The following is a 26,336-nucleotide window of genomic DNA, read 5'->3' as shown; positions in this document are numbered from 1 at the left end:
TACTCTTTATTTTTACATTAAATCCTTGAGATCATGTTCCAAGTAAATTATCAGCAACTAGCAGTTGTCTTGGGTTCCGTTTTCTGGGGGAAATTCTAATTAAGACATATGTAAAATAGCTGGTTCATGGCAGATGTTCAAGAAAAAGTAGCGGTTTCATTATTACTATTACTACTACTGTTACCACCATTATTGTGTACGCTTAGTCGCTCAGTCATGTCCGACTCTTTGTGACCCCATGGACGGTAGACGGCTAGGCTCCTCTCTCCATGGGATTTCCCAGGCAAGAATACTGGAGTGGGTTGCCATTTCCTTCTCCAGGGGATCTTCCCAACCCAGGGATTGAATCCACATCTCCTGACTTTTGCTTTTGTCCTAGGGTACTGGGAAGCCACTGAAGAAATTTTTCTTTTTTTAAAACAATTTTTTATTATATTATTTTTCAGGTTTAATGACACATGATTGGCAAACAATAAACAGCATATATTTAAAGCACACAGTTTGATGAGTTGTTTTATCACCCCCTCCTAACACTGTGAGGCTTGCGGGAATCTCAGCTCCTCCACCAACGATTGAACCTGCACCCTAGACAGTGAAAGCCCCAGAGTCAGAATTTCTAGTTTTTCTTTATTTAAAATTCATCATATACCTTTGAAACCATAACCACAATCAAGAAAGTTAACACATCTGTGTGAATGAAAACTATTGCCTGCCATATCAGTGAACAAAGGATGTTGCTGCCATCAAGTCTCCTGGATGGTGAGCCCCGAGGGAACTCAGAATAGAGACAGGATGCCCGCCAGCCATCTAGCACCCTGAGGCAACGCAGGATGAGAAAGCACAGGATGCTAGCCCTAGAAACCTGAAGTGCTGATCAAAGAAATGATTTCAGTGGGCCCAAACTCTTTCATCTTCCCATATGTAGAAAACCACTAAATTCCTTGGGACATCTGACTTTCTTTAATTAACAGTAATCTTGATTATTTCATTGACTACGATAAAGCCTTTAACTGTGTGGATAACCACAAACTGAAAATTTTTTAAAGAGATGGGAATACCAGACCACCTTACCTGCCTCCTAAGAAATCTGTATGCAGGTCAAGAAGCAACAGAGCCAGACATGGAATAATGGACTGGTTGCATATTGGGAAAGGAGTACGTCAAGGCTGTATCTTGTCACCTTACTTATTTAACTTATGTACAGAGTAAATCATGCTAAATGCCGGACTGGATGAAGCACAAGCTGGAATCAAGATTGCCAGAGGAAATATCAATAACCTCAGGTATGCAGATGAAACCACCCTTATGGAAGAAAGTGAAGAAGAACTAAAGAGCCTCTTGATGAAAGTGAAAGAGGAGAGTGAAAAAGTTGGCTTAAAACTCAACATTCAGAAAACTAAGATCATGGCATCCATTCCTATCACTTCATGGCAAATAGATGGGGAAACAATGGAAACAGTGAGAGACTTTCTCTCCTTGGGCTCCAAAATCACTGCAGATGGTGACTGCTGCCATGAAATTAAAAGGCATTCACTCCTTGGAAGAAAAGTTATGACCAACCTAGATAGCATGCTAAAAAGCAGAGACATTACTCTGCCGACAAAGGTTCATCTAGTCAAAGCTATGTTTTTTCCAGTAGTCATATATGGATGTGAGAGTTGAACCATAAAGAAAGCAGAGCACGGAAGAATTGATGCTTTTGAACCATGGTGTTGCAGAAGACTCTTGAGAGTCCTTTGGACAGCAGGGAGATCAAACCAGTCAATCATAAAGGAAATCAGTTCTGAATATTCATTGGAAGGGCTGAAGCTGAAGCTCCAATACTTTGACCACCTGATGCAAAGAACTAACTTATTAGAAAAGACCCTGATGCTGGAAAAGATTGAAGGCAGGAGGAGAAGGGGACAACAGACGATGAGATGGTTGGATGGTGTCACCGACTCGATGGACAGGAGCTTGAGCAAGCTCCAGGAAATGGTGATGGACGGGGAAGCCTGGGGTGCTGCAGCCCACAGGGTTGCAAAGAGTTGGGCACGACTGAGTGACTGAACTGAATTGAACTGAACTGAATCTTTTGATGTTCCCACTATTCAGTCTTTGTTGCAAAAACTCCTGTATATCCTGGCTCCCTCCTTGCCTCTTCAGAACAGTCTCTCAGAGTTATCTGAGATATTGTGTCCCAGGGTTAAGTCCTCAGTTTTTTCCACCAAATACAACATTAATGTCAACTTTCATGTTGTGCATTTTTTTTCAGTCAACACCTATCACCCAAAAAGTTTCCTCAATTCCTTTATTATCCCACCCTGTTGTGCTCCTGCTTCTTTGGCCCCAGGCAACCACTTATTCTGCTTTTTTTCAGGATAATTCCTAGAATTTATGTAAATGTAACCATATCAGATATACTCTTTTATGTCTGACTTCTTTCACTCAGTAATTATTTTAAGATTCATCATTAAGTCATATGTATTAGTAGCGCACTCCTTTTTATTACTCAAGAGTATTCCATTGTATAAATATTCATTTACTTTTTTATTATAAATGTATTTATTTATGTTTTGGTTGTGCTGAGTCTTTGTTGCTGTGCTGGCTTTTCTCTGTTGCAGAGAAGCGGGGTACTCTCCAGTTACTGTGCGAGGGCTTCTCATTACAAGGCCTTCTCTCGTTGCTGAGTGCAGGCTCTGGGCACACAGACTTCAGGATGTAGGCTCAGTGGTTGTGGCATCCAGGTTTAGTTGCTATGCAGCATATGGAATCTTCCCAGACCAGGGATTGAACCCCTGTCCCCTGCATTGGCAGGGAGATTCTTATTCACTGTACCATCAGGGAAATGCCCATTTACTTAAAAATATACATGTATTTACTTGGCTGTGCCTTGCCTTAGTTGTGGCACTCAGGATCTTTCAGTTGCAGATGAGAACTCTTAGTTGTAACATGTCAGATCTAGTTCCCTGACCAGGGATTGAACCTGGACCCTCTGCATTGGGTGCATGGAATCTCAGCCACTGGACCACCAGGGAAGTCCTTCCATTTACCTTTTGGAGGACTTTTGAGTTGTTTCCAGTCTTTGGCTAGTTACAAATAAAGCTGCCGTGAACATTCACCTTCAAGTCTTTCTGCACATGTACGCTTTGATTTTCTTGCATAAATACCTAACGTAGGTAAATAGTTGAGCCATATGGTAGATGTATATTTAATTTTTAAAGAAACTGCCAGACTGTTTCTCAGAGTGGCTGTATCATCTTACAATCCCACCAGCAATGAATGAGAATTCCCGTTGCGCTACAGTCTTGTTAACACTTCATAACTGCCAGTCTTTTTAATGTTAGCCATTTCAGTGGGCATGTAACATTATCTTACTGTGGTTTTAATTTGCATTTCCTTAACATCTTTTATGCATTTGTCATTCATTTATCATCTTTGATAAAGTGTCTCTGTTCAAATCTTTTTTCTTTTTTAACTAGGCTGTTTGTCTTGAGTTGAAAGAGTTCTTTGTGTGTTCTAGATACTAGTCCTTTGTTGGCTATAGGTTTTGCTACCATTTCACCCAGGTCTTTGGCTTGCTTTTCATTTTTATAACTGTGTTTTAAAAAGCAGAAGTGTTAATTCTGATGATGTGCAGTTTATCAATTTGTCTCCTTTATTGTGTGTTTGAAAGTCACATGGATTTTCTCCTGTATGTTACTCTAGAAGTTTTGTAGCTCTAAGTTTTACATTTAGGTCTAACTTGGTTTGTGACACAATGGGTTTGGCATTTAGAAGGATCCTCTGGCCACTGTGGGAAGGAAGGTGTTTGAAGGGTGTCGACTGCCTGGAGGCCTGAAACTAAAGAAATTTGGAAAGGTGATGGTGCGTTCCCCTAGATAGTAGTAGGAAAACTGATAAGGAACTGGGATGACTGGACTTAAGCGGCTGAAGGAGATAATAAAAATGAATCCTGGGTTTCTTCCTTATGCACAAAATTGCGGGTAACTTGCTTTTAAGTGTACTGCATTTCAAACTGACCCTCAATAGTTTTGTTTCACCCCCACCCCCAGCCTCGCCACTCTGGGGAGATTATAATTGAAATTGGCTTCCTTGGTGGCTCAGACGGTAAAGCGTCTGTCTACAATGCCGAAGACCAGGGTTCAATCCCTGGGTCGGGAAGATCTCTTGGAGAAGGAAATGGTAACCCACTCCAGTACTCCTGCCTGGAAAATCTCATGGACGGAGGAACCTGGTACGCTACAGTCCATGGGGTCGCAAAGAGTCGGACACGACCGAGCGACTTCAGTTCATAGTTGAAATTCAGCCGGACAGGGGCTGGACACAGATTTCTGTCACAGCACACCTGCACCCTGAGCGCTCCCTGAAGCCCAGCATTGAACTCTCTCCTCCCAAGTCCAAATGCCTTTGTCCTCCTCCGGACCAGGAAAAGTGCCCCCAGCTTCTCTTACACGCAGCGGGCGGCGCATGCTGCGAGACGCCGTATGGGAACGACCAGCCCAGAGCCGAGAGAAGTTCCCGCCATTTTGTCCGGCCCGCGACGTAGCCGGCTCCTCTCGGAGACTACAAGTCCCATGAGCCCCCGCGGCGGCACTTCCTACCCCTCGCTGTCCCGCCCGCTGCCTTTTCCCCCTCCTGGGGGCCGAAGCCTGTGGCTGCAGCCTGGTGGCCAGAAGGCCAGGTAGGATTTCCGGGGGAAACTGTTGTGGAGGCTGAGGAGGTGGCGGCGGCGTCCCGGGTAAGTTCGGCGAGTAAAGGAAAGTTAGCGGGAAGTGCGCAGGGTCGGTGTGCGGGTGCCTGGTAGGCTCGGGCCGCGCTCTCGGCTCCGCGAGGGGCTTGCGGTGCGGGTCAGGGTAACGGCCGGGCCGTGGTCGCTTAGAGCCAGGGCGGGGCGGGCGATGGCCGCCGCCTCCTCCTCCGCCCTCCCACAACCGTCCCCCGTGGCTTCTCCGCCTGCGGCGCGCCCCGCACGGGCTTGCCCTCTCCGCCCACCGACTTGGCGGGGCCCTTTTGTCTCGGCAGCTTTGCGCCCCTTTGTGCCCGGGCGTGGAGTCACCTCCTCGGGGGAGCCCGCCGGGCCATTCCCTGATGGGGGCCGGTCCCTGGGAATCCGGTCACTGTAACCAGATCGGGTCGAAGTCCATTTTTCAAACCTGCCCTCCCTCATACCTCTGCATCCCAGCTGGGCAGCTCGAAGGCTTCGGAGCACAGGCGCGGCAGACGGAGTTTCTGCCGAAAACCTCGAGTTTATTGTCTAACTCTTAAAAGTCAGCCCCGGGTGGCTTCACGACACTAATCTCCTCCAGGCATTTTTCTCGATAGGGGGATGGGCCTATGGGAAAGAAGTGAGCCCTACTCCCGGAGAAACCGGGAGAGGATCGGATTTGCTGCTCTGTCTGTATGGGTCGCGGCTGTGATCGAGGAAATCACAGAACCTATGCGAATGGCCAGAATGGTAGTTCACATACCTCTAGAATCTCGGAGGAGAGAAAGTGATTTCTAGGGCAGCGAGCAGCCTCTTCATCACAGCACGCAGAAAATGCCTACGGTAGTTCATCCAACCGCCCCCTATTCCCCTCACATCCATGTTTTACTTCTGCTTAAAACAAAAGCTGAAAGCAGACGTCCATTAGTAGAAGGACCTGCTTTATAGAGAAACCAGAAACCTAGTGGCTTCTAGAAAGCTAAGTCTTATAATAGAAGCGATCTACCGCTGAGAATCCCAAATTGTGTTACTGATACTGTGTAGGGGTTTGTTGTTGTTTGGTCGCTAAGTTCTGTCGGTAGGACTCTGCGACCCCTTGGACTGCAGCACGCCAGGCTTTCCTGTCCTTTACTATCTCCCGGAGTTTACTCAAATTCATGTCCATTGAGTTGGTGATGTTATCCAACCATCTCATCCTCTGTCGTCCCCTTCCCCTCCTGCCTGTTCAGTCTTTCCCAGCATCAGGGTCTTTTCCAATGAGCCGGCTCTTCGCATCAGGTGGCCAGAGTATTGCATCTTTAGCTTCAGCATCAGTCCTTCCAATGAATATTCAGGGTTGATTTCCTTTAAGATTGACTGGTTTGATCTCCTTGCTGTCCAAGGGACTCTCAATAGTCTTCTCCAGCACCACAGTTTGAAAGCATCAATTCTTCCTCGCTCAACCTTCTTTATGGCCCAACTCTCACATCCATACCTGACTACTGGAAATAGGAAATGTTCCATTTGTAATCTGTCAATGAGTGGGGATTGTGTTTTTCTGACTCTGCTTTCAAGAAGCATCCACAGAGTTACTCTAGAAGTTGACTGTTAATTATTTATTCTAACATGACAGTGCTATCAGTGCCTTTTTGGGGGGCCTCGCCACCTGGCTCGCAAGATTTAGTTCCCCTACCAGGACTCAAACCCATGCTCCCCTGCAGTGGAAGTGCAGAGTCCTAACGACTGGATCGCCAGGGAATTCCTACAGTGCTGTTTGTTAAAAACAGTTCATATATATTATATAGTTGTTTTTTTTTTTTGGCTGTGCTGCGCACAGGCTTTCTCTAGTTGCAGTGAGCGGGGGCTATTCTTCATTACAGTGTGAGGGTTTCTCATTGCAGTGGCTTTTCTTGTTGCAGAGCATGGGCTGTAGGCTTTGTTGCTCTGAGTTATATAGAATCTTCCCGGACCAGGGATCGAACCCATGTCCCTTGCATTGGCAGGCAGATTCCTATCCACTGTACCACCAGGAAAATCCTACATTATATGGTTGAATTCTCACTTCGAGATGATGGTTCTCTCATTTTACAGCTATAAAGCGTTAAGTTTACAGCCTCTGAAATGTTAAATGACTTGCTGGAGGTCACACAGTTAACCTGGATAGGATACAGTCGAGTGAACCTTATTCCAGATCCAGTACTCTGTCATACATTACCTCACACTTACTGTAGTTATTTATCAGAACACTGCCAACAGCTTGCAATTTGCTGAAATTTAAATATCGGAGAAAAATAATGGAAATATTTTCAATTGGAGCACCTGATTTATAAGGAACTGGAGTTTTCAGAACCACAATGTCATACTGAAAAGACATGCTGAACATTGCTTCTGTCACTTTGTCTTATGGTCTGCTGGGATCCTTGTGCCTAGACATAATGGCAATTTTATGGGGCCTTGGAGGTGGGGAAGGATGGTGAGTTATTGAGCTGTGGTTTTGACTAATGGTTATTCAAAGTTTCATTTACTAAAAGGTTTTGACTAATCTTTGCTTAAACACATATTAAGAAGTATGTTGAAGAACATATATACAGCAGCTTTGGCTATTGAAGAAAGACTGACATTCAGATATTTTTCTAGTCAAAGAGTCAAGACTCAAGAAAGTGCTTTCTTAGTATTTACTCTTAATAAAACTTTTGATCAGTTTCAGACTTGCAGTTTAAGCCTTGGGTTTATGTCAGTACATGCCATGAATGTGACATCAGAAATAGAAACCTACTTCACCTCCTTAAATTCTTCTTAGATAAAATGCATTACATGCCAGTGGAATTGAGTCAATACAATTAGTCTAGCCTTTCTAACTAGTAGAAGCCTGTTTTAAATCTCTCTTTTATTAAACCATCATAATGGAAAGGATCTAGGAAAGGAGTTTTTTTACCTTGTGTTTTTTGCTGTTGGTCTACTCTGTTTCAAATCAATTCAGTGAATGAATATTAATTGAAAGCCTGTTGTGTTTTAAGCTTTTTTATAGTGCCTGAGAAGAAAGCAATGAGAACAAAAATGTTTTTTCTTTGGGGCTTACAAACTGATTAGGGGTGGATTGGCCAGGGGTGTGGTGGTGATCAGAATGTAGTAGTAAGACTGTAAATAAATATTAAATAAATCCTCTCTTATTTGGTGTGCAGTTTTGAGCAGTAAGCTCGTTGATATTTAGTTTTCTCATCTTTACTATAGATGTAATAATTCCTAGTCTATCTAGCTTGTGGAATTGTTTCCAGAATCAAGTAGGATAAAAATTTGGTTGCATTGTACCCTTCCACATTCCTGTGGTAAGTTATTGTTACTATTAGAAAACGAAAAGGAACATTAGGGGAAAGTTGTTTGTAAAGAAAAGACAGAATGGCTGGATTCTCTGTTCTGAGAGAATCTTATGTTGTATTGGTAAACTTTCTGTGACTGTTAGACACATCTTCACAGGGCTACCATAACCCTTCATGTAGGCCTTTTTAAACAGCGCCTATCAAATAAGACCATTGTTAATCTATATTATCACAGTTATTAATAACTGTCTTAATGTCAGGGACCATGCCCTAGTCTACATCCTTACTGCTTAGCACACAGCTTCAGGTATTGCATTGGAACTTCATAAATGTTTGGTGAATGAGTGAATGAGTAACAAAAATAGACAACAGTTGAGTGCCAAAATGGATCTTTTACTCAGCAGATATTTTTGTTTTGCCCATCATGTGCTTGGACCTGGGTTACGTTCCGGCAGTACAAAGATGTGAAGATATATAGCTTCTGCCTTAAAGCTTACAACATTACAACACCTAATAGTCTGGTGAGTGTTAAATAGAGGTGTGCTATATTGATACTATAGATAAGGGACTGAATAATTCTGTTCTTAGACAGTGAAGGAAAGCATTAGAGAGGGAGTAATTTTTTTTTTTTTTTTGAGCTTGTTCTGGAGGGATTAATAAGAACAGTTACTGTTAAAGTTATTCCAGCCAAAAGGGGCAGTTTGAGCATAGGAATGGAGATGCTAAAGTACAAGGTGTGTGTCTAATATGGCTAAAGGTAAATACAGTTAGTTTTTACTTTTTTTTTTTTTTTGGTTCAGGTACCCCTCCCCCTCTAGAAAATTTGAAAATAGCAATAGATTTTTCATCCCAGGAAAGTGCATATGAGCAAGCATATGCACATCATTCTAGAAAGTTATGCAGTTCTTAGGGATCTCTGGACCAGTGGGACTGAGAAGTTGAAAAGTGCAATGGCTGGTGAAAGGAACAATTGATGGCTGGATGCTGAGAAAGATTCTGAATGCTTGTTGAAGACTTCAGGCTATGCGAGTTCCCTGGTGGCTCAGTGGTTAGGGTTCAGCACTTTCACTGCTGTGACCTGGGTTCAGTCTCTGGTCAGTGAACTAAGATCCTGCAAACTGTGCAAAGGCTTGGCCAAAAAAAATAAAATAACGTTAGCCTTTATGATCAAGGAATTGCTAAACCATCAAAAGTTTTTTAGCAGGAAATGGATATAATCTGATCTGTTTTGACAGGCAATTGTTTGCTATTTTCAGGATAGGTTAGAGGGTTTTGGAGCATATTTAGAGTAAGTGCTAAATAGGAGGCAGGATTGAGGGTCTTTTTTTTTTTTTGGTTTTGTTTTGATTTTAAAGGATGAGAGAGACTTGACATGTTTAAAGAAAGGAAAAGGAGCCAGCAGAGGAGCAGGTATTGAAGATCTACACAAAAGAAAAGGAAGATAATAGAGAAACCTTGGGAGGAGATAAAATCAAAGCTCATAGAGAGGTGATCCTTGAAAAGGAAACATGAAGGGATGGAAGAAGATATATTTGGAAATGATCAAGGTGGAAGTTGAAATTGGAATACCTTACCAACAGCTAATTTCTAATTCGTTTCAATATTGTTTCTGTTTTTGGTTCTTTTTTTTTTTTTTGGCTGAGAGACACCTGGGATCTCAGCTCCCCAACCAGGGATTGAAGCTGGACTCCCACTGGTAGAAAAAGTCTTAACCACTGGACTGCCAGGGAAGTCCTCCCATCAGCCTATTTTTCACCCAGACACTCATCTAGGTACTTTTCTGTGTGCTATTTCATTTAATTTTACAAAAATTCTATAGCTTGGGTGTGTGCGTGCATGCTAAATCATGTCCGACTCTTTGCGACCCTATGGATTGTAGCCCGCCAGGCTTCTCTGTCCATGGGATTCTCCAGGCAAGAATATTAGAGTGGGTTGATCTCTCTTAGAGAGAGATCTCTATTAGAGTAGTCGATCTCTCTCGACTCAGAGATCGAACCCATGTCTCTTGTGTCTCCTGCATTGGCAGGCAGATTCTTTACCACTAGCGCCACCTGGGAGGCCCATAGCTTGGTTGGATATTCCCATTTGACAGCTGAAGGGAAGTATGGCTCAGAGAGATTAAATTTCCCAAAGACACCTTTATGGAATTGAAGAAATCTGGAACCCAGATATATATTGACTTCAAAGTTTAGAATAACAATTTCTGCCTTATAGGGTCTGTTAATGTTGATGGTTTCATCTTTTTTAAAATTTTCTTTCTGAATGAACGAGTTATCTGCAGAATGATCAAAGGATAGAGTGGGCTAGAGGACTCCAGTTCAGTCCAGTCACTCAGTTGTGTCCAACTCTTTGTGACCCCATGGACCGCAGCATGACAAGCTTCCCTGTCCATCACCAACTCCTAGAGCCTACTGAAACTCATGTCCATTGAGTTGGTAAGTGGACATTGAGTCAGTGGACATCCAACCATCTCGTCCTCTGTCGTCCCCTTCTCCTCCTGCCTTCAATCTTTCCCAGCATCAGAGTCTTTTCTTCGCATCTGGCCAAAGTTTTGGAGTTTCAGCTTCAGCATCAGTCCTTCCAGTGAATATTCAGGATCGATTTCCTTTAGGATTGACTGGTTGGATCTCCTTGCAGTCTAAGGGACTCTCAAGACCACAGGGACTCTCCAACACCACAGTTCAAAAGCATCAGTTCTTTGGTGCTCAGCTTTCTTTGTAGTCCAACTCTCACATACATACACGACCACTGGAAAAACCATAGCTTTGACTAGATGGACCTTTGTTGGCAAAGTAATGTCCCTGCTTTACAATATGCTGTCTAGGTTGGTCATAGCTTTTCTTCCAAGGAGCAAGCATCTTTTCATTTCATGGCTGCAGTCACCATCTGCAGTGATTTTGGAGCCCCAAAAATAAACTCTGTCACTGTTTCCATTGTTTCCCCATTTATTTGCCATGAAGTGATGGGACTGGCTGCCATGATCTTAGTTTTCTGAATGTTGAGTTTTAAGCCAACTTTTTCACTCTCCTTTTTCACTTTCATCAACAGCCTATTTAATTCTTCACTTTCTGCCATAAGGGTGGTATCATCTGTGTATCTGAGATTATTGATATTTCTCTCGATAATCTTGATTCCAGCTTGTGCTTCATCCAGCCCAGCATTTCGCACAATATACTCTGTATATAAGTTAAATAAGCAGGGGGACAATAAACAGCCTTGACGTACTCCTATCCCAATTTGGAACCAGTCTGTTGTTCCATGTCCAGTTCTAACTGTTGCTTCTTGACCTGCATATTGATTTATCAGGAGGCAGGTCAGGTGGTCTGGTATTCCCATCTCTTTAAGAATTTTCAGCTTTGTTGTGATGCATACAGTCTAAGGCTTTGGTGTAGTCAATAAAGCAAAAGTAGATGTTTTTCTGGAACTCTCTTGCTGTTTCTATGATCCAGTGGATGTTGGCAGTTTGATCTCTGGTTCCTCTGCCTTTTCTAAATCCAGCCTGAACATCTTCAAGTTCACAGTTCATGTACTGCTGGAAGTTCACGGTTCACTGTTAAAGCCTGACTTGGAGAATTTTGAGCATTACTTTACTAGCATGTGAGATGAGTGCAATTGTGCGGTAGTTTGAACATTCTTTGGCATTGGCTTTCTTTGGGATTGGAATGAAAACTGACCTTTTCCAGTCCTGTGGCCACTGCTGAGTTTTCCAAATTTGCTGGCATATTGAGGGCAGCAGTTTCACAGCATCATCTTTTAGGATTTGAAATAGCTCAATTGGAATTCCATCACCTCCACTAGTGATGTTTCCTAAGGCCCACTTGACTTTGCATTCCAGGATGTCTGGCTCTAGGTGAGTGATCACACCATCGTGGTTATCTGGGTCATGAAGATCTTTTTTGTATAGCTCTGTGTATTCTTGCCATGTCTTCTTAATATCTTCTGCTTCTGTTAGGTCCCTACCATTTCTGTCCTTTATTGAGCCCATCTTTGCATGAAATGTTCCCTTGTATCTCTAATTTTCTTGAAGAAATCTCTAGTCTTTCCCATTCTATTGTTTTCTTCTATTTCTATGCACTGATCACTGAGGAAGGCTTTCTTTCTTTTTTTTTTTTTTTTTTGAGGAAGGCTTTCTTATCTCTCCTTGTTAGTCTTTGGAAGTCTGCATTCGGATGGGTATATCTTTCCTTTTCTCCTTTGACTTTAGCTTCTCTTCTTTTCTCAGCTATTTGGAAGGCCTTGTCAGACAACCATTTTGCCTTTTTACATTTCTTTTTCTTGGGGATGGTCTTGATCACTGCCTCCAGTACAGTGTCATGAGCCTCTGTCCATAGTTCTTCAGGCACTGTGTCTATAAGATCTAATCCCTTGAATCTATTTGTCACTTCCACTGTATAATTGTAAGGGATTTGATTTAGGTCATACCTGAATGGTCTAGTAGTTTTCCCTACTTTCTTCAATTTAAGTCTGAATTTGGCAATAAGGAGTTCATGATCTGAGCCACAGTCAGCGCCTGGTCTTGTTTTTGCTGACTGTAAAGAGCTTCTCTATCTTTGGCTGCAAAAAATATAATCAGTCTAATTTCGGTGTTGACCATCTGGTGATGTCCATGTGTAGAGTGTTCTCTTGTGTTCTTGGAAGAGGTTTTGACCAGTAGGGCCATAACCAGTGTGTTCTCTTGGCAAAACTCTGTTAACCTTTGACCTGCTTCATTTTGTACTCCAAGGCCAAATGTGCCTGTTACTCCAGGTAGCTCTTGACTTCCTACTTTTTCATTCCAGTCCCCTTTAATGAAGACATCTTTTTTGGGTTAGTTCTAGAAGGTCTTGTAGGTCTTCATAGAACCGTTCAGCTTCTTCAGCATTACTAGTCGGCGCATAGACTTGGATTACTGTGATATTGAATGGTTTGCCTTGGAAACAAACAGAGATCATTCTGTTGTTTCTGAGATTGCATCCAAGTACTGCATTTCGGACTCTTTTGTTGACTGTGATGGCTACTCCATTTCTTCTAATGGATTCTTGCCCACAGTAGTAGATATAATGTTCATCTGAGTTAAATTCACCCATTCCAGTCTATTTTAGTTCACTGATTCCTAAAATGTCGATGTTCACTCTTGCCATCTCCTGTTTGACCACTTCCAATTTGCCTTGATTCATGGACCTAACATTCCAGGTTCCTATGCAGTTTTGCTCTTTAAATATCAGGCTTAACTTCCATCACCCGTCACATCCATAACTGGGTGTTGTTTTTGCTTTGGCTCCGTCTCTTCATTCTCTCTGGAGTTGTTTCTCTACTCTTCTCCAGTAGCATATTGGGCACCTAGCTACCTGGGAAGTTCGCCTTTCAGTGTCATACCTTTTTGCCTTTTCATACTGTTCATGGGGTTCTCAAGGCAAGAATACTGAAGTGGTTTGCCGTTCCCTTCTCCAGTGGACCACGTTTTGTCAGAACTCTCCACCATGATCTGTCCATCTTGGGTGGCCCTACATGGCATGGCTCATAGTTTCATTGAGCTAGACAAGGCTGTGGTCCATGTGATCAGTTTGGTTAGTTTTCTGTGCTTGTGGTTTTCATTCTGTCTTCCCTCTGATGGATAAGGATAAGAGCCTTATGGAAACTTCCTGATGGGGAGACTGACTGAGGGGGAAACTGGATCTTGTTCTGATGGACAGGGCCATGTTCAGTAAATCTTTATTCCAATTTTCTGTTGATGGGCGGAGCTGTGTTCCTTCCCTGTTGCTTGACCTGAGGCCAAACTATGGTGGAGGTGATGAAGATAATGGCGACCTCCTTCAAAAAGCCCCATGCATGCATTGCTGCACTCAGTGCCTCCGACCCTGAGGCAGGCCACTGCTTCAGAGGACTCCAAAGAGTGTTACAAGTTTGGAGTAGCAGTCATGGAAAAAGGAAGGGAGCCACCAGAGATGAGCAGATGAGCAAAAGGGCTATCGAACCTCAGGGCCCTACTGAGGTTGGACAGATTACCCAGTCAGCTGTCCATTCTGTCTGCACCAATCTCAGACGTTTCTGAATTCTGTTGATGTGGGCCTGAGAAGAAGACACACTATGTTGTAATGGGAGGCTCAGAGCAAGTCACATGTCTTGTGCTTCAATTTTCTCATCTCTATAAGGGTCTGGGTTACTTGATTTCTCAAATTCTAGGACTTCTATGGTATTCCGAGGAGTTTTAAGAGAGGAAGTGTGTCTAGTGATTGATGTTTTTAGGGAAGAAGTGGTTGAAACCACACAGCTTTCAGATTCAAGCTTAGTTTTCAATTTGACTTCTCTATTATATTTAAAGTACCAGATGTTTGTTTTTACAGTCTGAAAGTTCTGACATACTTATTCAATGTAATGTACTTACTACCTTTGGAGTCTGAAAACCTGGATCCTAATTTCAGTTCTTTCACTTCCTAGATGTGAATATCCAAGTCAGCTGACCTTTAGTTTCCTCATTTATAAAATGGAGCTAGTAACCGTTTCTTCAAAAGTGTCAGGATAATGTATGTGGAGGTCTTTGTAAAACCGTAGAGTGTTTAGTAAATATGAGAAAAGATGATTATACCTGGCAAGGAGAAGGAGTGATACTGTGATCAGTGCTGTGCAAGGGCTGAACTCTGGTTTAAAGTGCATCCTTCAGTTCCAGGGTGCTGAGTGGCAAGAGAAACCTCTCAGGGTACATACTGTCAGTGCATTGAATTTAGAAATTTATATGTAGTATGTGATGTTACTGGATGTTTTTTCAAGTGTACATTTAAAATCAAATTTTATCTTGAATCAAATCTGTGACTTAAAAAAACAGCCTCCATTGTTAAATATTCTCTGTATTTAGTCTCTCAAATGTGAACCTGTTAGCCACATTTCCAGGAGTATTTTTAAAATAGCTCTTGACTGTGTTTTAAGGGTAAATAGCAATTTTATGATTATCTGACAGAACTTAATTACACTGCTTAGTTTGTTTGTTTCTTTTGTGGATGGCTGATTCTGATGGAACTCAACATCATCTCTTATAGAGAACTCTTAGCCCACCATGAATGACCCTGCAAGTCTCATCTAGCAGATAACCAAAATACTTGATTCTGTCTACCCAGCTGCTTACTCTCTTCTTTGTACTTAGGTTGGAAATACAGTGTCAGAAATTGGCAGAAAAGGTTAATGATTCATCCTTACCTTGAGTGATCCCAAAGCACTTTGTCCATGTCTCTGCAGGGCACTTTTCCCTCTGTAGCTTATTTACCTCTTTATTCTCCCCACTGAACAGTGCCTGTTTATGAAAATAAACTGAACTAAGGGAGATACTCTGGTGGTCTAGTGGTTAGGACTTGGCACTTTCATTGCCATCAGCCTAGGTTCTATCCCTGGTGGGGAAACTGCGGTCCTGCAAGCCACGTGTCATGGCCCCCCCAAAAAACTTAACAGCTGAGCTAAGAATTCCTTTGTTGTTGGTTTCAAATTATTTAACCATTAGGCTTAATGCTGCCACAGAGATTTTGCACATGTTACTTTCTTCTTTTAAAATGAAATTACTGCTGCATTCAATATCCTATGATAAACCATAGTGGAAAAGAATATGAAAAATAATGTATGTGTATGTATGTACATATAGCTGAGTCACTTTGCTGTATAGCAGTAATACAGCATTGTAATTCAACTATACTGCAATAAAAATAAATGTAAAAAAAGAATGAAATTACTGGATCAGCAGATATGAACATTTATATAGAGCTTCGTTGTTTAAATTTTTTTTTAATTCTTTTTTTTTTGGCCATGCTGCACAGTTCTCCCACCAGGGATTGAACCCAGATAACAGCAGTGAAAGCCTGGAATTCTAACCCAGGCCAGCAGGGAACTCCTTGATTTTATTTCTTTTTTTTTAAATTTATGTATTTATTTTAATTGGAGGATAATTGCAATATTGTGATGGTTTTTGCCGTACAGCAACATGAATCGACCATAGGCATACGTGTGTCCCCTCCCTCCTGAAACCTTTTCTCACCTCCCTCCCCACCGCATCCCTCCAGGTCGTCACATAGCACTGACTTTGGGTTCCCTGCGTCATATATAAAACTCTCACTAGCTGTCTGTTTTATATGTGGCAGAATATATGTTTCAGTGCTATTCTCTCAAATCATCCCAACCTCTCCTTCTTCCACTGAGTCCAAAAGTCTGTTCTTTATGTCTCTGTCTCCTTTGCTGCCCTGCTTGTAGTATCATCGATACCATTTTTCTAAATTCCCTGCTGCTGCTGCTCCTAAGTCGCTTCAGTCGTGTCGACTCTGTGCGACCCCATAGATGGCAGCCCACCAGGCTCCCCTGTCCCTGGGATTCTCCAGGCAAGAACACTGGAGTGGGTTGCCATTTCCTTCTCCAATGCATGAAAGGGAAAAGTGAAAGTGAAGTTGCTCAGTCCTGTCTGACTGTTAGCGACCCCATGGACTGTAGCCTACCAGGCTCCTCCATCCATGGGATTCTCCAGGCAAGAGTACTGGAGTGGGTTGCCAGTGCCTTCTCCAGTCTAAATTCCCTATATGTCCATTAATATAAGATATTTAAAAATGTGTAATGCTTCCCAGATCTACTCTCAGCAAATTTCAAGTATGCAATACTTTATTATTAACTATAGTCATCTTTATTGACTATGCCAAAGCCTTTGACTGTGTGGGTCACAATAAACTGTGGAAAACTCTGAAAGAAATGGGAATACCAGACCACCTGACCTGCCTCTTGAGAAATCTGTTTGCAGGTCAGGAAGCAACAGTTAGAACTGGACATGGAACAACAGACTGGTTCTAAATAGGAAAAGGAGTATGTCAAGGCTGTATATTGTCACCCTGCTTATTTAACTTCTATGCAGAGTACATCTTGAGAAACGCTGGGCTGGAGGAAGCCCAAGCTGGAATCAAGATTGCCGGGAGAAATATCAATAACCTCAGATATGCAGATGACACCACCCTTATGGCAGAAAGTGAGGAGGAACTAAAGAGCCTCTTGATGAAAGTGAAAGAGAAGAGTGAAAAAGTTGGCTTAAAACTCAGCATTCAGAAAACTAAGATCATGGCATCTGGTCCCATCACTTCACGGGAAATAGATGGGGAAACAGTGGAAACAGTGTCAGACTTTATTTTTGGGGGCTCCAAAATCACTGCAGGTGGTGATTGCAGCCATGAAATTAAAAAACACTTACTCCTTGGAAGGAAAGTAATGACCAACCTAGACAGCATATTAAAAAAGCAGAGACATTACTTTGTCAACAAAGGTCCATCTAGTCAAGGCTATGGTTTTTCCAGTAGTCATGTATGGATGTGAGAGTTGGATTATAAAGAAAGCTGAGCGCCGAAGAATTGATGCTTTTGAACTGTGGTGTTGGAGAAGACTCTTGAGAGTCCCTTGGACTGCCAGGAGATCCAACCAGTCCATCCTAAAGGAGATCAGTCCTGGGTGTTCATTGGAAGGACTGATGTTGAAGCTGAAACTCCAATACTTTGGCCACCTCATGCGAAGAGCTGACTCATTTGAAAAGACCCTGATGCTGGGAAAGATTGAGGGCAGGAGGAGAAGGGGATGACAGAGGATGAGATGGTTGGATGACATCACCGACTCAATGGATATGAGTTTGGGTGGACTCCGGGAGTTGGTGATGGACAGGGAGGCCTGGTGTGCTGGGGTTCATGGGGTCGCAAAAAGTCGGACACGACTGAGCAACTGAACTAAGTAACTAACTAATAGTCATCATGCTGTACTTTAGGCCTCCAGAACTTACTCATCTTATACCCTTTCATCTGTGCCTTTCCTCTTCTCCTTTCTCTTCCCCCCAAACTAAACATTTTATCCTGTTTTTATTCATTTATTCATTTTTGGCTGCACTGGTCTCTGTTGCTGCGCGCAGGCTTTCTCCAGTTGTGGTGCACAGGCTCCAGGCACTTGGGCTTCAGTAACTGTGCATGTGGGCTTAGTTGCTCCTCGGCACATAGAATCTTCCCGACCAGGGATGGAACCCACGTCCCCTGCATTGGCAGGCGGATTCTTATCCACTTTACCAGCAGGGAAGTCTCACATTTTTAGCCATTCTGATAGGCAAGAAAAATCAAAGTAAAACTCACTTTACACTGGCATTTTCCTTATTAGCAATCAGGTTGAACATATTTTCATTTTTATTAACCGTTTGTATGTCTTCAGTGAATTCCTTCTCATCGGTCCCATTTATCTGTTCACGTGTGTCAATTACATAGCTATTTTAAAAGGTTAAGTTGACAACAAATATGAAATTTCATTTCTTTACATGTTTAGTTTTGGGTTAAATTATTTTTGGAGATTTTATAAATAATATTTTCATCAGAGTTAATGTTTACTGCCAAAATTGTTTTTTGGAAAGATTTGACATGTCACTGAATACTGTAGCTTTTAAAAAATATGTTTTGTTCTGGGGGATTTTCTCATAATGTGATATACATGTAATGCCAAGAAGAAACCATGTTACATTTTTCTAGGTGTCGATTTTGTCATGGTCAGTGATGATGAATTGCCTTTGCTGAGGCCTGTCCTTTATAACTCACTAATATATTTCCTGAGAGTACTTTTGCTTATCAGTAGGCCTCACCTCTGTTTCAAAGCTGATTCATGCTGTTTAGTGTGACAGAGGACTGTTCAACCAGGAGGAGGAGGTCACAGTTTTTCTTGAAATGGAAAATTAGTTTCATTTTTGTCTTTACCCTTAATTAACATTAGATGTTCATTATATGTGTTTAAAATTAAGTAATCTGTTTGCACGTGTAACTTTTACTAAACAGACCTTCAGATTTTATTTTTTTTAATATTTATTTTATTTGGCTGCATTGGGTCTTAGTTGCAGCAAGGGGAATCTTGAGTTGTGGCTCATGGACTCTCTAGTTGTAGCGTGCAGGCTTAGTTGCTCCAAGGCATGTGGGATCTTTTTTTTTTTCTTGGCCACACCATGGGACATGCGGAAGTTCCCCAATCAGGGATCGAACCCAAACAAGCCCCCTGCATCGTAAGGCAGATTCTCAACCACTGGACTACCAGGGAAGTCCCTGAACAGACCTTTTAAAAGACATTTGTGAAACTGTTTTGCTGAGAGTGATTGTTAATCTCTGTTTTAAAACTTTCAATATTTTTTATTTCTGCAAAATCCCATTTACATTTTTAATTTATCTATATATCTCTTTATAATGTTCCATTTTCCCAAAAAAGCAAAAACAAATGAAGTTCTTATGAACTATTTGTAGCTACCAAATTTCCATGTAGTATTAACAAAAACAGTTGAGAAATAGCAAAGAAAGGTATTTTAAGAAACCAAAAGTTTTCCAATCAAAAGGGTAGATTCTGTGGTGACTGATGATAAAGGTACATGTAGGTTACAGTGTTAACTCTTTGTGTTAAGTAGTAGCAACTGTCTGAACAATTATAGATCACTCTAGAAGAGAAGTTGATACACTGTTTCTTTTTTTATAGTGAAAACTTTTATATTTGGAATTAGTCTGCTGGACTCAGTTTAGATGAGCCCAGTTTTGTTGGCAACATCCAAAGCATCATAGTCAGGAGCCACTTGAACATATGCCTTCTTCTCTCCATCAGGCCTGATCAGGCTATTGACCTTAGCCACGTCAGTGTCACAGAACTTCTTCACAGCCTGTTTAGTTTGGTGCTTGTTGGCCCTGACGTCCACAGTGAACTCCAGTGCGTTGTTGTCTTCTATTTTCTTCATGACTGACTCGGTGGTGAGGGGGAATTTGATGATGGCATAGTGGTCAAGTTTGTTTCTCCTAGGGGTGCTCTTCTGAGGATATTTGGGCTGCCTCCTGAGCTGCAGTGTTGTGGTTTGGATCTTTTTTGTGTATGTGTGGCTGTGAACTCCTTTTGACATTGCTTTCTTGGTCTTCAGAGCCTTTGCTTTGACTTCAACGCCATCTTCATGAAAAGGCCACTGTTTCTTAATCTTGTTTATTCCTCTAATGGTTTGCTTTTCAGTCAAGTCCAAGAAATAAATGGAAATATTACTTTGAATTGTCCCTTCTCTGCTAATGTATAGTGGTTTCATCATCTTGATAATATTTTTAGATACTACTCATTTTGATCAAGTTTGACCTCTTTCCAGCTAAAATCTGCCTTGAGTTTTGTTTTGGAACTAAAATCAAGGAGTGAGGTGAGCTTTAGCATTATGTAGAAGTACAGCCCTATTTCTCATCTGATTAGAAAGGGAAGACTCTCTTCTTCACTATCTGTATTTCCATTATTACACATATATTGTATTAATACCGTCTCCTTAATCTGACCATCTGTTTTTCTCTACTGGTATTGCTTTTAAGGTTAAGAAGCATAAAATTACTCTTCTTTGTGTACTCTCTGGCATGGTACTTAGCATGTAATTGGCTCTTAATAGTCACTTGCTTAGCTCAACAGTTATCAAATGGTAAAGCGTCTGTCTACAATGTGGGAGACCCGGGTTCCATCCCTGGGTCGGGAAGATCCCCTGGAGAAGGAAGTGGCAACCCACTCCAGTACTCAGTTCAGTTCAGTTCAGTCACTCAGTCGTGTCCGATTCTTTGCGACCCCATGAATTGCAGCACGCCAGGCTTCTCTGTCCATCACCAACTCCCGGAGTCCACCCAAACCCATGTCCATCGAGTCGGTTATGCCATCCAACCATCTCATCCTGTTGTCCCCTTCTCCTTCCGCCCCCAATCCTACCCAGCATTAGGGTCTTTTCCAATGAGTCAACCCTTCGTATGAGGTGGCCAAAGTATTGGAGTTTCAGCTTCAACATCAGACCTTCCAATGAACACCCAGGATTGATCTCTTTTAGGATGGATTGATTGGATCTCCTTGCAGTCCAAGGGACTCTCAAGAGTCTTCTCCAACACCACAGTTCAAAAGCATCAATTCTTCAGCGCTCAGCTTTCTTCACTGTCCAACTCTCACATCCATACATGACCCCTGGAAAAACCATAGCCTTGACTAGACGTACTTTTGTTGGCAAAGTAATGTCTCTGCTTTTCAATATGCTATCTAGGTTGGCCATAACCTTCCTTCCAAGGAGTAAGCGTCTTTTAATTTCATGGCTGCAATCACCATCAGCAGTGATTTTGGAGCCCCCAAAAATAAAGTCTGACACTGTTTCCACTGTTTCCCCATCTATTTCCCATGAAGTGATGGGACCAGATGCCATGATCTGAGTTTTCTGAACGTTGAGCTTTAAGCCAACTTTTTCACTCTCCTCTTGATGAAGGTGAGAGGCTCTTTAGTTCTTCTTCACTTTCTGCCATAAGGGTGGTGTCATCTGCATATCTGAGGTGATTGATATTTCTCCCGGCAATCTTGATTCCAGCTTGTGTTTCTTCCAGCCCAGCGTTTCTCATGATGTACTCTACATATAAGTTAAATAAGCAGGATGACAATATACAGCCTTGACGTACTCCTTTTCCTATTTGGAACCAGTCTGTTGTTCCATGTCCAGTTCTAACTGTTGCTTCCTGACCTGCATACAGGTTTCTCAAGAGACAAGTCAGATGGTCTGGTATTCCCATCTCTTTCAGAATTTTCCACATGCTGGTAAAGTAATGCTCAAAATTCTCCAAGCCAGGCTTCAGCAATACGTGGACCGTGAACTTCCAGATGTTCAACCTGGTTTTAGAAAAGGCAGAGGAACCAGAGATCAAATTGACAATATCCGCTGGATCATCGAAAAAGCAAGAGAGTTCCAGAAAAACATCTATTTCTGCTTTATTGACTATGCCGAAGCCTTTGACTGTGTGGATCACTCCAGTACTATTGCCTGGAAAATCCCATGGATGGAGGAGCTTGGTGGGCTGCAGTCCATGGGGTTGCAGAGTTGGACACGACTGAGTGACTTCACTTCACTTGTATATAGGCACAGCTCAATTTTTTCTGTTTTATTTTGTTTATATATTTGGCTGTGCCCCATCTTAGGTGTGTCATACGTGACCTTTGGTCTTTGTTGCAGTATATGGGATCTTTAGTTGTGGCATGTGGGATCTAGTTCTGTGATCAGGAATCGAACCCAGGTTCCCTGCATTGGGAGACTGGAGTCTTAGCCAATCCCTGGACCACCAGGGAAGTCCTATTTTGAGTTACTTTTTGTATTTTCTATTTCATTGATTTCCACTGTAATTATTTCCTTCCTTTTGGTTTATTTTGTTTTTCTTCCTACAGATATAAATTTCCCTCTAAGCACTGAGCAGCTGAGCACACAAACACAAGCTCTGCTTTAGCTGTATCCTGTCAGTTTTGGTATTTTGTGTTTTCATTTTCATTCCTCTCATCTACTTTGTATATGTTGAGAGTGTAGCTGGAGGGCCTCTCTTCCTGGGAAATACTTAGAATAGAAAGGTTAGTACTTTATCTCCTGCTGCTGCAGCTGTCTCAGGGTTAGAACTGGTAATTTTTACTTCCTTCCACTCTCCATTTTGGATTCCCCTTGCCCTCAGCTATCATCTCTGCCAGTCTCAATGACTTTGCTTGGTGGTAGGACCCAAACCCTCATTCCTGAGGAATCTGAACCACTGGTTACATACATGCTTTTCTCAGATTAGTTTTCCAGCTTGTCTGTTTACCATACTATCAGAATTGGGAAAGGAATACCAGTAGGCACCCAAGTGGATCATCTAGATTCTAAATATATTTTCACTGTCTCCTCTGTAGTGTGGAATAGCAACCTTCTTTCTGATAAGGAGGTTTAGTTACCCCTGCAAAGATGGTAGTTCCTCTTCTTGCCTGGTGATTCCTGGATGCAAGGACTCCACAATGCCCAGGCAACAGTCATAGTTTATAGCCTCTTGGGACTCTTTTTGTCTCCTGTGGAAGTAGTCCTTTTTTTGATGACCTTGATCTTTAATTCTGCAGAACTCAGAGTTGCAGGGATCCCAGGTGGGTCTTGGGGATTGATAATAAACAGGGTATGGTATTTCAACCACCGCCCCCCTCACCCTACCCCACTCCCCGCCATTTCCCACATCCATCTATTTTACCTGTTTTGAAGACATAGTAACATATGAAGGTCTTTGATTTGGTGTATATATTATACCCTGGAAGATTATATTCTTCTGTCATAAAATATCTCATTGAGTTGGTGCTTCAGCTGTGCCTTCATCAGGCCATTCCAATACTCTTTTAGGTTAGCAGCTTCTAGATGTTGTATGTAATAAAACAGTAGATCCCATCCCTTCTTGTACTTACTCTACTACAGAGTGGGCCCTTTGTCATGAAATGATGTTACGTGAGCTGATGCTTGTTTGCTCAGTCATTCAGTCGTGTCCAACTCTTTATGATCCCATGGACTGTAGCCTGCCAGGCTCCTCTGTCCTTAGGATTTCCCAGGCAAGGATATTGGAGCGGGTTGCCGTTTCCTACTCCTCGGGATCTTCTCAGCCAGGGATCAAACCCACATCTCCTGTCCTGGCAGGTGGATTCTTTACCACTGAGCCACCTAGGAAGCCTTGGGATGATGCTTCAGTTCAGTTCAGTCACTCAGTCGTGTCCGACTCTTTGCCACCCCATGAATCGCAGCATGCCAGGCCTCCCTGTCCATCACCAACTCCTGGAGTTTACCCAAACCCATGTCCATCGCGTCAGTGATGCCATCCAACCATCTCATCCTCTGTCGTCCCCTTCTCCTCCTGCCCCCAATCCTTCCCAGCATTAGGGTCTTTTCCAATGAGTCAACTCTTCGCATGAGGTTGCCAAAGTATTGGAGTTTCAGCTTCAACATCAGCCCTTCCAATGAACACCCAGGACTGATTTCCTTTAGGATGGACTGGTTGGATCTCTTTGCAGTCCAAGGGACTCTCAAGAGTCTTCTCCAACACCACAGTTCAAAAGCATCAATACTTCGGCGCTCAGCTTTCTTCACCGTCCAACTCTCACATCCATACATGACTACTGGAAAAACCATAGCCTTGACTAGACGGACCTTTGTTGGTAAAGTAATGTTTCTGCTTTTTAATATGCTGTCTAGGTTGGTCATAACTTTCCTTCCAAGGAGTAAGCGTCTTTTAATTTCATGGCTGCAGTCACCATCTGCAGTGATTTTGGAGCCCAGAAAAATAAAGTCAGCCACTGTTTCCACTGTTTCCCCATCTATTTCCCATGAAGTGATGGGACCAGATGCCATGATCTTAGTTTTCTGAACGTTGAGCTTTAAGCCAACTTTTTCACTCTTCTCTTTCACTTTCATCAAGAAGCTCTTTAGTTCTTCTTCACTTTCTGCCATAAGGGTGGTGTCATCTGCATATCTGAGGTTATTGATGTTTCTCCTGGCAATCTTGATTCCAGCTTGTGCTTCCTCCAGACCAGCGTTTCTCATGATGTACTCTGCATATAAGTTAAATAAGCAGGGTGACAATATACAGCCTTGACATACTCCTTTTCCTATTTAGAACCAGTCTGTTGTTCCATGTCCAGTTCTAACTGTTGCTTCCTGACCTGCATACAGGTTTCTCAAGAGACAGGTCAGATGGTCTGGTATTCCCATCTCTTTCAGAATTTTCCACAGTTTATTGTGATCCACACAGTCAAAGGCTTTGGCATAGTTAGTAAAGCAGAAATAGATGTTTTTCTGGGAGTCTCTTGCTTTCTCGATGATCCACCGGATGTTGGCAATTTGATCTCTGGTTCCTCTGCCTTTTCTAAAACCAGCTTGAACATCTGGAAGTTCACAGTTCACCTATTGCTGAAGCCTGGCTTGGAGAATTTTGAGCATTACTTTACTAGCATGTGAGATGAGTGCATGTGTGCGGTAGTTTGAGCATTCTTTGGCATTGCCTTTCTTTGGGATTGGAATGAAAACTGACCTTTTCCAGTCCTGTGGCCACTGCTGAGTTTTCCAGATTTGCTGGCATATCGAGTGCAGCACTTTCACAGCATCACCTTTGAGGATTTGAAATAGCTCAACTGGAATTCCATCACCTCCACTAGCTTTGTTCATAGTGAGCTGGTACATTAAACATTTCCAGTACTGTTCACTGGAGGAAAGGCAAATGTACACCCAGAAAATATCCCTGTTTCCTTCAGAGTAGAAGGGGCCAAATATAGTCAACTTGCCCTCCAAAGGCTGGTTTGTTTCCTTAAAAGATGTCTTATTGGAAGCCTCATGTGTGTCTCTGTTGCTGACCATTGGGGCTTTTGCTGTCCTCAGTAGCTAGGGCATCCTTGGTAAGTAGGAGTTCATCCTGTGTATAGAGTGTATCTGCCGCATGACTGCCTTCTTGAAGGTGCTCAGTTTTCCAGCACGGGGGAGGCCATGAAAAAAGATTGCTGATGTAAACAGATTGAGTCCTTGGTTGTTTTTGTGCCTCTTTCAGAGTAGATATTCTCTGATGACTGTTAACATGTGATAGGAAGATCTTCAGATGTCTCTGTTCTTGTATCCTCCCACACGCCTTTACCCTAAGACCTCTTTCCTCTAATTTTCTAATTGTTCTCCTTTTATGCTCTGTGCCCAGCATGTCAGGACGTGTACCTGTGAATCCACATATATTCTAACTCAAACCAATTCTTTGCCTACATAGAGTAGACAGTCTGTCTGTAGCTACTGTCTAATCAGTATCAGGCAGTATCAGTTCAGTCACTCAGTCATGTCCGACTCTTTGCCACCCCATGAACTGCAGCACGCCAGGCCTCCCTGTCCATCACCAACTCCCGGAGCCTACCCAAACTCATGTCCATCGAGTCGGTGATGCCATCCAACCATCTCATCCTCTGTTGTCCCCTTCTCCTCCTACCCTCAATCTTTCCCAGCATCAGGGTCTTTTCAAATGAGTCAGCTCTTCGCATGAGGTGGCCAAAGTATTGGAGTTTCAGCTTCAACATCAGTCCTTCCAATGAACACCCAGGACTGATTTCCTTTAGGATGGACTGGTTGGATCTCCTTGCAGTCCGAGGGACTCTCAAGAGTCTTCTCCAACACCACAGTTCAAAAGCATCGATTCTCCGGCGCTCAGCTCTCTTTATAGTCCAACTCTCACATCCATACATGACCACTGAAAAAACCATAGCCTTGACTAGATGGATCTTTGTTGGCAAAGCTGCTGTCTAAAGCTCTGCCCATTGGGCACTGCCTTTCAGTGCCACGTCCTGATGAGACTGTAGTGTAGCCACTGTCCAGTTTTGACTTAGACTCTGTTACAGCCATCTGTGAAGAAGGTGAGATCTTTTCCTTTGTCAGCTGGCTCTGAGCGCCCCCCCCGCCCCCAGTGGCCAAAGGTATATGCTAAGGCAGGGGCACTTTGCAGCAGTGGTAGATGATATGAGGGTTTGGGCTGTCTGCTCATGCCCATGACTTCTGGTCCTACTTGTGCTTGATACTGGATGTATCAGCTTCA

At 42.7% G+C, this 26,336-nt stretch overlaps 1 protein-coding gene across 13 annotated transcripts in view; it reads left to right on the top strand.

Annotated features, from left to right (window-relative positions):
- The first annotated feature begins 4,603 nt into the window (after positions 1-4,603).
- The window catches only part of PHACTR4 (phosphatase and actin regulator 4), a 101,814-nt gene continuing 80,081 nt past the window's right edge, over positions 4,604-26,336 (top strand). For 7 of the 13 annotated variants that reach the window (XM_081586220.1, XM_081586213.1, XM_081586219.1 and 4 more), the window contains exon 1: positions 4,604-4,720. Coding sequence is in view for 1 of the 13 variants with exons in the window: in XM_081586216.1 (XP_081442342.1) it covers positions 5,522-5,530; positions 8,439-8,504 (75 nt within the window). In the remaining 12 variants the exon portion in view is untranslated. Of the gene's footprint in view, positions 4,721-4,825; positions 5,531-8,438; positions 8,505-26,336 lie in introns of those variants that run through there. The other 6 variants (XM_081586221.1, XM_081586214.1, XM_081586225.1 and 3 more) reach the window with 3 other exon arrangements.

Source organism: Giraffa tippelskirchi, chromosome 3 (genome assembly GCF_054371585.1).
Source record: "Giraffa tippelskirchi isolate mGirTip1 chromosome 3, T2T-mGirTip1v1.2.pri, whole genome shotgun sequence".
NCBI classification, from domain to species: Eukaryota; Metazoa; Chordata; class Mammalia; order Artiodactyla; family Giraffidae; genus Giraffa; species Giraffa tippelskirchi.
Note: the sequence above shows the minus strand (reverse complement) of the source record. Positions and strands in the feature narration are given on the sequence as shown.